The following is a 14,432-nucleotide window of genomic DNA, read 5'->3' as shown; positions in this document are numbered from 1 at the left end:
TATATATATATATATATATATATATATATATATCTTTACAACCATTTTACGTTTACATCACGTTTTCATTAAGCACTCGATCGTGTATAGGTACTTTCGTCAACAAGATTACTCCATCTACGATTAACTCTCTAACGTTCATGTGAAAACACGTCGATTGTTCGAAGAGAAAACGAGTTATATCGATTTTATCCTAGCAGACGATTGCAGAATCCCTATCTCCTAACAAAATCGTACGGAGGAAACGATGTAAACATTTTATTTTCTTCTATTTTTTTTTATTTGCTAATTATCCTTATTTACCGATTTCTATCCTACGTAGTAATAAACTTTACGCTATAATAGACGAACGGGTCATTTGAAAGCGTCGTTTCATCGACATACGTAGGTATTAATGTTTCTCGTTAGATATTATGATAAATTCGTGATTAATTACGATTATTGTTATGATCCAATCGTTTGTTCTGTATATTTAATAATTAGCAAATAGGTAAAAATTAATAATGTTATTTATTAAAAAATAATAATATTCTTTTTTATTCATTTATATAATTTATTTTATATATGTTTTTCTATGTATAGAGAGAGAGAGAGAGAGAGAGAGAGAGAGAGTATACAATATTATATTATCAATAGTAATATATATATATATATATATATATATATATACACATAATGTATTTTATTGTATTGTATATTTTATTTATATTTATTTATATAATGTATGATTTATTAATGAAATTGATTTATTTTACTAATTTAAATTTATTATATATACGTCATATCTTCTTTAGAATTTATCAGGTAAATGTATGAGTCATTAAATATTTACGACGTATGTGTATACGAGACACGAGTACACGATGAATAAGGTCACGTTAAAACAATAATACGTTAGATATCTTAAACATTGTATTATATTTGTTATTGAGGAAATCATCGAGCCGTTCATTCCTAATCGAACGCTCGTCCTGTTAGTACTCTTATCTCTCTGTTTCTTTTCGAATTTATTTCAACATCTATAAAGTTCTTTATATCGAATTTTCTTTCTCTATCTTATTCTTTCTTATCTTTTATATAGTACATATATATTATTCATATAGTATATTATAATACACTATATATTATGATACATTATATATATATATATATATATATATATATATATATATACATATATACGTCTATATAGTATATGGATTATTAATTAAATTAATTTATTTTATTAATTTAATTTTATTATACATATCCTTAGAAATAGTTAGATAAATGTATGACTCATCATAAATCTACGACGTATATATATACAACACACGAGTACACCGTTTATAAGATCACTTCGTTGATAGAACAATGCGTTAGATTTCGTAAACATTTTATTGTACTTATTATGGAGAAAATGATCGAGTCGTTCATTTCTAATCAAACCTTCGTCCTGTTAGTAACGTCTTCGTCGTATATTATTTATTCTCTTCGAATCTATTTGAAGATATACGAAATACTATTTTCCATTTAATTCTAATTTTTCCATTTATTTTACTAATTTAGATTTATTATGCGTCCTTCGAAATAGTTAGCTAAATATATGACTCGTTATAAATCTACGACGTATATGTATACGAGATACGAGCACACCATTTATAAAGTCACGTCGTTGATAGAACAATATATTAGATTTCGTTTTTATTTTAAGATATAGAAAATTCTTCTTTATTTTATTAATTTTTCCATTTATTTGACTAATTTAGATTTATTATACGTCGTTAGAAATAGTTAGGTATACAAGACACGACTATAATAACGTCTAGAAGGTCACGTCGTTATTAGAAAAATACGTTAGATTTCATAAATATTTTATTATACTTGTTATCGTCCGTACCTAATCAAACATTCGTTCTATTAGTAAGTATCTTATTTATTCTCTTCGAATTTATTTTATCATATACAAAATTCTTCCTACAATATTCTCTCATTCTTTCATATCTTTTACTTGATACATGTATCGTTCTAATAGTTCTAATTTATTTACAGAATCATTTCGATAGCGTAATTATAAACGTAATTTATAAACGACGCTTTAACAGGCACGTTTAATATTTTTCAATTTTTTTTTAACTCACTTTTATAAATAGCTACATATATTAAAAAGGAAAGACAAAAAAGAAAATATAAAATGAAATTTAGTTCTACGAATGGTCGGAGTTATTCGAAAAATGCGCATCATTAATATTCCTCAATATACCATAATTTGTATCTGTGCTATCCAATTTTACATCGCTTTTCATTTCATTGTAATTATTATTTTCCCTGAACGTTAAAATTCTCTGAACGTTAAAATTATTTCTCTCTCTCTTTATCTATCTATCTATCTCTTTCGATAGACCGGTTTTTCGTTTAGCACAACACGTAGGTCCATCGTTTTTCATAATTACGTATGTGTATATATATATACACATAAATATATAGAGATTTTCTCGTTTTATTATTTAACGTTACGTTCTTCATTATCTCGTCTGGTCGACGTTATACAGTATGATCAAGGATATTAAATTTTATTACGATATCGAACGTATACGTTATTATTATTATTATTATTATTATTATTATTATTATTATTATTATTATTATTATTATTATTATTGTTATTATTATTTTATTATTTTATTATTATTATTATCATTATCATTTTCGTTATTACATTGGCAATTTCTTTTTTAATTTTAAACCGATGTTAAAACGATCGTTCTACATTAACGTTTAATCTCCTTTCCCTTCGTATGGAGTACAAATAGAAAATGTTATTGTACGTTTTTCGAGTTTATCTTTAATTTTCTAACTTTAATGTTAAATATCTTTTACGAACGGTTATATATAGTTGATATAATAGTTATTATTAAAATAATGAAGTATAAATAAATTATTTTTAGGATATACATACATACATACATACATACATACATACATACATACATATATATATATATATATATATATATATATATATATATAAATAAGTAGAAGATGGTATTTCACACTTGGATAAATTTTTGCAAATTAATTTCGATTTCAATACTATTTATGTTCGATTATATATGTATGAATAAAAAAAAAAAAAGAAAATGAAAGAGATATTCTTTAACGTGAATAAGTTATTTATTTAACATGCTTAAAATCAAATAAACAAATTCAATTTGAATCATTCGATTCTCGTTTAATTATAACTCTTTCAATTCATTTTCTTTGGTTTTTATTATTTTTTAATTTTACTTTGTTTTTTTTTTTCTTCTTTTTTTTTCATTTTCTACCATCAAAGCTCTTTTCTCACTTGACTAAATTATCCGATAACAAAGTGATCATTTTAGAAGAACATAAAAGTGTCTTTCAAAGCCTTTAGTAGAAAAATAAAATAGAATATTGAATGTGCGCGTGTGTGCGTGTGTATTACTTCTTTTCAACGATGAAATTATTGAAATAGAAGAATTAACCTGCAATGACAATGTTTATAAAAAATTACAATAATTATTTTATTCATTTCGATTCAATCGTTCTGCTGCATCAATATATATATACATATACATATACATATATATATATATATATATATATATATATATATATATATTCACAAAAAACAAGAAGCATGCGTCGTAGTCAAGAATCGATTTCATTTTTTGTCGCATCGAGTTGTCGACTTCTTTTTTCGATTAATTAAACGTAGGATAATAATTGTTAACTATTTTTTATTTTATTTTATTATTTTCATCTTAATTCTGTTTTAATATCTGATGTTGTTAATAATTAAAAAAGAATTTCTTTTTAAATAATTATCAAGGCGTTAATTAATTTTCTTCAAGATTAATTCACGACAAAAAATTTCTTTCTATATCGATTAATTTTATCAATCGATGTACGATTAAATTTATTCGTGATTTGATCGATAAAAAAAGATTTTAATCATTATTTATCGTATATTAATATTGATTAATTTTGTGACTGGTTAAGAATGATCGAATAAAAAATCTGTAATTATTTTAATTAACATTGTTTCAAGTTTTGGCCGAGCAATAATTTTGAAATTATACTTATTTAATTTATTCGACATTTTTTGGGTAAAAATTTGAAATTATTCGGAATTAATTTTATTCTGGCTTTGTCAGTGATAAAAAATATTAATTATGTTGATTAATTTTCTACGTACTTATGACAGATTCTAAAATTATAGTTATGCTGATTAATTTCATTTGAAATTTATTGGATCAAATTGTGAAATTATACCTAATGAATTATTTTATTCGTGCTTTGTCAGATCAAAAACTCTAATTATATCGATTAATTTTCTAGAAACTTTGATGGATCAAAAATTGTAATTAAGCAAATTGCAATTATGCTAATTAATGTTATTTAAACTTTTGATATTGGAACGACTATTACGAAATTCGTGGAAGTGAGCTATTGATTATTTATTATAGAGAAAGATAAAGAGAAAGAGAGAAAGAAAGAGACCGGGAATAAAAAAATTGAAAAATATTTTTAAAGACTGAAAAGATAATTTTAAAGGATAAAAGATTTTTATTATTGTTAATTATTTCTTCTCGTTTTTATTTTCTTTTTATTTTTTAGAATTGTCGGATAAAAGTTTGTGATTGCATTGATTAATTTTTTTTTCGAATATCGTTCGATCAAAAATTACAATTATGATTATAAATCAAGTTTGACGGATAAAAAAGAAAATATTCTAATAACAATGTCGATCGATTTATTTAAGTTTTCGTAATAAACGATGTTCATTATAAAATTCCTTGGAATAAACTATCGATTGTCCATTAAAAAGATAGAGGTAAAGGTAATGGTATTAATCTCATGAGATTATCCCAGAAAAAAACTTAATTAGACTGATTGATTTTATTTGCCTTTCATTACTTTTAATTTGAGAATCGTGTTGGATAAAAAATTCTAATTATTTCGATTCATTTTATTCGAACTTTAAATATTCTAATTTATACAATTACAAAATACCAAACGCATATATAAAAATATATATATATATATATAGATATATAAAATATGTCGATTAATATTATTTAAACGTGCGAAACAAAAATGAATGTGACGAAATTAGATGAAAATAAATTATTGATTATCATTAACAAAAATTTATCTAATTAAATTTAAATAAATTTATATAAATTATGATTTATAATTAACAAAAAGATAGATGGATACAGATAGAGAGAGAGAGAGAGAGAGAGAGAGAGAGAGATAGAAGAAGATAATGAATAATTATTGCATTATACAATAAGTATATAAAAAAGAAAAAAAATGATACGCGTCGGTCACTGACACATCGATAAATCCCATTTGTCGTAGCATGCGACGGTAATATTTATACTTAAAGTGTCCTAAGTATGTGATAACAGAAACGCGATGGTTTAAATCTTGATGTAATTAATTAATAACGTCTTTAATTACTTCCCTATGTGTTCTTTACACGCGTTAAAAAAAAGAAAAAGAAGTGTGTGTAAATAGTGTACGTGTACTCAATTAATTAAAACGGAATGAATATACATTAGAAAAAGAAAAAAAGAGAGAGAAAGAATGTGTGTGCGTGTATGAAAGAGAGAGAGAGAGAGAGAGAGAGAGAGAGAGAGAGAGAGAGAGAGAGAGTCATTAGAACGAATGTGTTTCAGCTTACGTGACTTCGAGATTCCCTTCAGTTGATGTCAGCAGTGTCAAGCAGGTTTTGGCTTATAAATGCAAGGAAAATTCAACCGCCCTTAAGATGAAGTCCATACGTTACATATGGTGAGTTTAGAAATTTTTTCTACGATTTTTAGAAAAATATTTTTTACCTATTATTTACTTCGATTTTTCATTATTTTTTTTCCTATTCTTTTATTTATTTATTTATTTATTTTTTTTTATTTTTTTATTTTTTCTTGGAATTGATCGATCTACGAATTATTTTAACACTTGCGCATCATTAACGAAAAGTATAATACTTTGTTGTTGTTGCTATTGTTTTTGTTGTTATGGTAAATAATTATAAAATAAGACGTTGACTTGTAGCAGAAATTTATGTTATAATTAAATTTTGATAAAAAAGAAAAGAAATTATATTTTTTTCGATTACGTATAAGCTAATTATTTCATAGTAGGAAAAAGGATAAAAGATTTTTATTATTGTTATTTATCGATATACGTTTGTCGATTAATTTCTTTTTTCTATTCGATCTTTTGACGAATAAAAATTTGTCATTATATTGATTAATTTATAATGAAAGTTTGATTAAAAAGAGGAAGTAACACTGGATTAGATACTATATGTAATTCGATTATTTCAAGTTTTATCAAATATCTTAATAGTGTTTATTAAAAATTTGTTGAAATTGAAATTTTATAAGTCAACTTTGATTTATAAAAAATTGAAATTCACGAAAAATGTAATTTTCCATCGTAATATGTAAAACGTTGAATCATGAAAATGTAAAACGTATAAAAATAAAAATACTTTCTTTTCTTTCGTACAAATTTTAAATTTTCATTATTTATTCTATTTAGAGTATTATGACATTTAATTTTATACAAATTTTAATTCTTACCCCGCTCCATTAAAATTCATCTTTGAATTATAAAATATAATTTAAAAAAAAATTGGATTTCTCCCACTCTTACTCTCTCTCTTCTACATACAATTTTCAATTATATACTTGTATTTTTTAATTTTAACTTAGATCGAGTTGTATATTATTTTGTAATTTTCTAAATCTCTTTATCCTTTTTATTATGTAAAAGTAAAAAGGAAAAAAAAATCGTAGATCTATCCTTTCCAGGAAAAAATCCTTTTGGTTCGATCTCAAGTACACTACACGTTCCCTTTAAAAACTACATTGTCGTTTGCGTTAAATGAGAATGTTCGACGAGGAACGAGATAAAACGTAAAAAAAAAAAGAAATAAAAAGTAAAAAAAAAAAAAAGAATAAAAAAAAAGTCGAAAAAGAAAAGAAAAAAGATCGACAAAAATTCGATGGAGAAGAAAAATGGCGTTGGAGGTCGTGTCCTGAAATACTTTAGGCTTTTCGATTCGTTATTGGTGATGGCCTAGCAATATGATTATCAACATTTTTCGATGGGAAAAAAATATTTTATAGCTCGTGTGCCATGAAAAAACGATTTACACGTATATTGATATTTATATTATGTATTTCATTGTTTTAATTTTTTATTTTTTCTTTTTTTTGTATATATACACAGTAATATCATATTATAGTATACATATTAATATACTCGTTACAAACATATATTTCATATTTTACACATACATATATATACACACACATATATATATATGTATATAAATATATATAAATTTTTATATAATATCATCAAGATCATAATTTATAATCCGTATAATGCGTCATAAAAATTAACATCACGTTATCGTTATCATTAAATTTGATTATTGTTCTCTTCATGTTTTACATGAGAATATACGTTGGTACTATCATAGATTTGAGCTCATAGAAACACGTAATATACGAGCTCGAGTGGTAAGCAATAGACGTATACGCAAATTCGTGCCTTTAACCTATAGGATCACGCTCGGCTTCATTCTCGGGGCAAAGGTGTAAGCACGCATACCAAATTCGAACGTTCGATATCGTTCAATAGCGATAGTCAAGCTATGTTGATCGGCAAATAGAGTCGAGGCCTCTCTCTCTCTCTTTCTCTTTCTCTCGCTCTCTCTTGCACTCATACTCGTTCGTTCTCTCTCTCTCTCTCTCTCTTTCTATCTTTCTGTCTCTCATATACTCATACTCAACCATATTCTCTCTCTCTTTCTCTCACCCTCATACTCGCTCGTTCATTCACTTTCTCTCTCTCTCTCTTTCTCTCTTTGTCTCTCACGCATTCATACTCAACCACTCTCTCTCTCTTTCTCTCTCTTTCTCTAGTTCCCAACTCGTTCGTTCATTCACATTCTCTCTCTCTTTCTCCCTCTCTCTCTCTCTCTCTCTCTCTCTCTCTCTCTCTGTCACGCACTCATACTCACCCATTCTCTCTCTTTCGCTCTCATACTCGCTCGTTCATTCATTTTCTCTCTCTCTCTCTCTCTCTCTCTCTCACTCTTTATAAATTGCTTTGACTTTAAAGCATGATACGCATTGAAAGAGGAATTGAATATTTTACAAAATATTTGCATACGAGGCTAGCTCTTTTTCTTTTTCTTTTTTTTTCCCTCTTTTCTTTTATTCTTTTACTTTATTTATTTATTTTTTTTTTAATAACTTGTCGAAATTTTTAGATGTAATAATAACAATGAGAAATAAAGGATATTTCTTGAAGAATATAAATACAAAGAGATCATTTCCGAAAAATTAAAATTCGACCTTACAGTAATAGTAGTACATTGATCGATTGTTAATTAACGGATTCAATGGACTATTGAATACGAGAGAGATAGAAAGAGAGAGAAGAGGCCCTCGTTAATAATCTACGTATGGTTCAATCAACATGCGGGTGAATTCGGAAACTCTCTGGCAAATTTCTCGATGATTTATAACAAAGTAATATACTGGTTTGACATGTGGAATAATGATAAGGATCTGAGATTGATATTTGTACAAGGCAAAAATTTTCTAATCTCATGTAATCACTTCATTTTAATTACATTGATTTATTGAATAATCATATCACGTATTTACATTCGATTTTGTTTGTTATTATATATTCGAGATCAAAATTATTTTCTTACAAATTATTCATTTAATTTTTTTAGCAAAGAATAATTCGTTGATACGAACGAATAATTAAAAAAAAAAAAAAAAAGAGAGAATGAAAGGAATAAATAAAAAGTAAATTTTTGGATGGATAAATAAATCATAGCGATTAATATTAAAGAGTATTATATATTTGAGTGAAAAATTTTTAATGATAATAAAAAAATAAATAAATAAATAAATAAATAAAAATACCAACGGAGATTTTATTTGCGAGATAAAATTACGTAGGTAATAAATAATTTAATTATTTGTCAAGAGTAATCGAGTGAAAAATTTACAATTAAAAAGAAAAAAGAAGATTTTTATTCGGAGAGAACAAATAATAACCATAAATGTTAACGAAGATCTCATTGTTTGATCGACACCATTTTCAGTATTAAAAAAAGAAAAAGACAAAAAATGCGAAATAAAAAAATACCTCGGTTGAAATAAAAGAAGTTATAACAACAACAACAACAATAATAATAATAATAATAGCGACAATAACAACAATAACATTAATAAATATTAACGACAAAGTTAACATAATTTTATCGTTTACGTGAATCAGCAAAATTTTGTTCAATTATAATCTATCGAAAATGAATATGCTTAAGAAAAAGAGAAAAAAAAAAACTCGTTAATTTGTATAAACTTTTACGTTTCTTCAAGCAACTATAGTATCTTTCTATACTTATTAGAATTTAGAAATTTTACAATAGTATAATATAATGTATTCAATCGACATTATCTAATACATAAATGATATAAAATAATAAGTCGAATGTAGTGTCAGTTCGAAATCATCCATTTCTATTATTTCTTTATTACACATATACATTATACGTACATATATATATATATATATGACATACATATACATACACATATACATATATATACCGATATAATCGATTTCGTGATGATTTATATCAATTTATTACGTACACGTTCTCATGTTTTTATGTATAGGATTATATTATGTATTATGCGTTAGTATGCAGCAACAACGATCGATAAAATTTAAACAAAATCGATTATGTCATTTTCGAATCATTTCATTTAACGATCGACTGAAACTTCATTATCATTTATCAGAATTACCTAATTTTCATCGGCTTGATAAATGCATATATATGAGGTGATCCATTTAAAGCATCATAAACCTATATTCAATCCTTCCTTTAATTTTTCTTTATGATTATTACGGTCTGATTGTTCAATGATAAAAGAAAAATTATATTTTTCTTATTTATTTATTTGTTTTTTTTTTCTTATTCTTTTTATATGATTCATTCAATCGAGGTTACATTTTTTTTCCTATTCTTTTTCTTACACTTGTCGTCGAAAACAGTTCGTAAAACTTTATACCATGGACACCATACATTCTCGTAGACTTGAGATAAATGAATATATAGGGCTGTCTATTTAAAATGTTACGAATCGTTGCTTCCAGTTGTCACTTTATTTTTGTCAATTGTGGTTTGATTGTTTAATCGGGAAAAGAACAAAATAAATAGGGAAAAAAGAATAGAAAAAAAATATATCATAATTAATTATAAAAGGCAATGTTTCTTTTTTTTTGTTTTTTTTTATTTAATTAATATAATCGTTTCTTAGGAAAATGATTTGTAACATTTTTTCTGGGACACCATATATATATATATATAAAATATGAGTAGATGCATATATAAGTTATTATACGAATGAAAACTAGAAGAAAATTTTAATAATACGTCGATATTAAACGTAAATGTCAGTTGAACATATCAACATGAAATTTGATAAAAATTAAATTCCATTTCACTTTTCCAACGTATGAGAGAAAAATGAGACAGGTAAAGCTTGCAAAAACCATCAACGTTATCTACGGCTTGGAAAAATCGTTCTCGTTTTTACGCATACATATACGCAGACACAAGTGTAGATATAGATATATGTAAATCTGTACATTTGATATACGGCGTTGCAGTTCTTTTATTTTTTTTTTTTTTTTCAACTATCACCATCATGAAAATTAAAACCACGAGTAATAGATACATTCGTGACAAAATTTTAGTCGTTGGTATTTAGCGACCTTGCTAACGGGAGTGTGACTTATTTGCCCTTTGGGAATACTTCGATCCATTTCTACGTTTAACATTGTATATGTACCTATCCATATATATATATATATATATATATATATATATATATATATGTACAAGTATATATATGTATATGTATGTATACAGATATATGTACGCTTTCGAACGTACCTATTGCAATTGAATCAGATTTTTTAATTTGATTCGTTTATTACGAATTTAAAAAGATAAAAGTAAATTTATTATTATTATTATTATTATTATTATTATTATTATTAATTCGGAACTGAATATTGGTAATTCAAAATTAATATTAATGGGAGGAAGATATAATAAAAAAAGGAAAAATAAATAGAAAAAAATAAAACTATATTGATCTTCATCGACTCGACAAGGTAGCGAGTAAATAAAAAAATAAGTATGTATATATATATATATTTATTTATTTATTTATGTACACCTTGCAGCTGACTAGTACCGTAAAAATTTCTCTTATTAAACTTTCTTGGAACTTCAATCAGTCGTAAGCTATTTGCTCGGATATCTGAGGATTGACACTGTATATATTTCTAATAATATATATATATATATTAGATATGTATACCTTGAATAATTTTTGAATTATGTGTTGGATGAAAAATTGTTATATATAGAAAATTTGCATACATTAGAAAGAGAGACGTTGCATTATTTATAAAGTATTATTCTTTCATCGTTGGAGATTTGAAAGTTAATATTTTCATTTGAAAAAATTCCAAATTAAAAATGTGTTAAAACGTTTATAATACGAGAATTAAATAATTAGTGCATTCTCGTTGAAACGGAGTCGTTACTACTACGTTTCTATAGTTTTAATTATTATTATTATTATTATTTCTTTTCTTCTTTACGTTTCCAGAATAGAGAACTTAAAATTTTATCAATAACAAATTTTATTTTATTACTCAAATTCCGAATGAAAATGTGAATTAATGATAAATTATTTGTAACATTTAAAAAAATTAATATGACAATTATTATTTTCTAAATAACAATTTCTCGCAAAGCACATAATTTATATACGAAGGAACAAATTCATATATATTATATATAAAGAATTATAACATAATTAACATAACATAATGATAAAAGATAACGTTTCTTTTTTTTATTTAATTAACATAATCGAGGTTATACTTTTTAAATACTTTTTTTTTAAATAATGAATAAATATATATATATATACATACATATATATGACAGATCATATAATATACTGTTATCTATCGTAAATGTTACGATAGAGAAGAGACTTTCGATTGCTAGCTCCCATCAAAGTCAAAGACCCGTGAAATTGGCGGTTTAGATAAAAAGGAAAAAAGAGGCAGAATAAAAAATAAAAAAACATGCAATTTTTTTTTTTAGAGGCCATAACCAATCTCGAAAAAATAAAGAATAAAAAATCAAAAAAAAAAAGTAGAGAGAGAGAGAGAGAGAGAGAGAGGGAGGGAGAGAGGTAGAGAGAGGGAGAGTAGAGATCGATATCATCCTACGGTTAAATTTGTCTCTATTTTACAGCGAGAGACAGGATACGGATACGTCGCCGCGGGGTGAAGCCGAGGACAAGTGAGAGGGGGCAAGGGGTGCGTGCGGGGTGCAGCCCACCCTACTACTTCGCCGCGTCCTCCCGCACCCTCGGTCCATCCCAAACCCGCAACGCCCTTCTAACGACCACCAACCACGCCATAACAACAACAACAACAATAACAACAACAACAACAACAACAACAGTGACAGTAATAGTAACAACAATAACAACAACAACAACAGCAATAGTAATAACAACAACCATCACAATTACCATCAACACCAACGTCGTCGTAATCATCATCATGATCATCGTAACAATACGAATAATAATAACAATCAACATCGTTATAATAATAATAATCATCGTAATCATCGTCGGAATCATCGTCGTCAGGATAATGACGATGACGACGACGATGATGATAATAATGAAGAACAACAACAACAACAACAACTACAATTACAACAACAACAACAACGACAACGACAACGTAGCCTCGAGGAAAATTTAACTGGCAGAGAAACAATTGGAGAGTCATCGAGTTCAGAAACAACTTCTTCCCTTGGAGGTTTAATGCGATTGCATGCCATACATCGTGCCCTTCAAGCAACCCTTCGTACCGCTGCGGCATCCTACTTTTAATCGCGACACTCACCACCTAAAACGCGTCCAAACTCGATCTCTCATAAGAGAAAAATTCTTTCGCAAGAAAACGAAAAAGAAGAAGAAGAAGAAGAGAAGAAGAAGAATAAAAAGAGGGTTGTTACGAGATATATGAAGGGTGGTGCGGTGTGTGATTATTTTGTTAGCAGTTGTCTTCAACGACGAGTTCGTTCGGATTTTGGCTTTTTTTACTTTCTTTTCTTCTCTTATCGTTTCTTTCCTTTCTTATTTTCTTTCTCGCTTTTTTTTTCTTTCTTCCTACCTTCCTTTTTCTTTTTAGGGGTTCTCTTTATTTTTTTCGGAACGGGAGAAAGAATGTGGTGGTTGGTGGAAGGGTGAGGGTGAGGGTGAGGGTGGGAGTTGCTTTTCCTTAGATTTTCTGAATTAAGTAGGGCTCATATTTTTTTTCCGAGGTTTTTTCATTCTTTTCTGGTTTTTTCTTCTTGTTTTTCTTTCGGGGTGTTTTTCATTTTTTTTCTTTTTTTTTTTTTAAATTAATTTTTCCTTGAAGGGATGGTTGAACGCGAGGATTGTTGAATCCATAGAAGAACGGAGTTTGTACGGCAAGTTGAGAGCAGGGAAACGAGTTGGACGAAGGTAAGAACGTTGAATGTTATTTTTTTTTTTAATCTTTTTTTTTTTTTTTACTTCCTTCTTCTTTTTCTTTTTAATATAAACGTATTTAAACGAATCGTTTGAATTCGAAGAAGAAAAATGATTTAGGAGCTTTATTTCAGATCGGACGTTTTTCGTTAAAAGAATTTGTTTTTGAAGCTTCTTATCTCGTCCTTATAGGTTAGGTTAGGTTATGGAAATAAAGAAGTATGAAAAATGGAGGAAAAATAAAAGGAAGAAAGAAAGGAGAAAGAAAAAGGAAGTAAGATGGAAGAGGGAGGATTCTGCTCAGCGTTCATTTCGATAGAAAAAAGAAAGAGAAGGGGAGGGGGTGAGGGATTATAAAAACGATTTTCCAAAGGGGAGGAAAGAAAAATAAAAAATAAATAAAAAGGAGAAAGAAAAAAAGAAATATGTATTCGGAGGACCGAATGATTTGGCTCCTTAGCATCGATTGTTTGTTAAAATCGAATAACGCGAATTATTATCGGCGTTTGGTATACAAAAAAAAAATGGCGACGATCGAAAAGGATGTAGAATAGATTGATCGACCCATTCGCGAATACAGGGACGAATTGATAATTATTGTCGCTCGATTGAAATTGTTCTTTTTTTTTTTCTTTCTAAACAAATTTTTCTCCGAGTATTTTTTTTTTCTTTTTTTTTTTTTAACGATCAGAAATTAGAGACTCGAGTAATTGAATAGATAGAGATAGATTGATCGACTTTACTACGCGC

The 14,432-nt window shown here is 26.8% G+C and overlaps 1 protein-coding gene across 1 annotated transcript in view; it reads left to right on the top strand.

Moving 5' to 3' along the window:
• Positions 1 to 13,405, top strand: part of LOC127062420 (protein abrupt-like) — a 61,929-nt gene extending 48,524 nt beyond the window's left edge. The window contains exons 8-9 of the mRNA XM_050990615.1: positions 5,688 to 5,802; positions 12,404 to 13,405. Coding sequence (XP_050846572.1) covers positions 5,688 to 5,802; positions 12,404 to 12,455 — 167 coding nt within the window. The 3' untranslated portion in view covers positions 12,456 to 13,405. The remainder of the gene's footprint in view (positions 1 to 5,687; positions 5,803 to 12,403) is intronic.
• The last annotated feature ends 1,027 nt before the right edge of the window (positions 13,406 to 14,432 follow it).

Source organism: Vespula vulgaris, chromosome 3 (genome assembly GCF_905475345.1).
Source record: "Vespula vulgaris chromosome 3, iyVesVulg1.1, whole genome shotgun sequence".
NCBI lineage: Eukaryota > Metazoa > Arthropoda > Insecta > Hymenoptera > Vespidae > Vespula > Vespula vulgaris.
The sequence above is the reverse complement of the archived record's forward strand: the minus strand, read 5'-3'. Positions and strand labels throughout refer to the sequence as shown.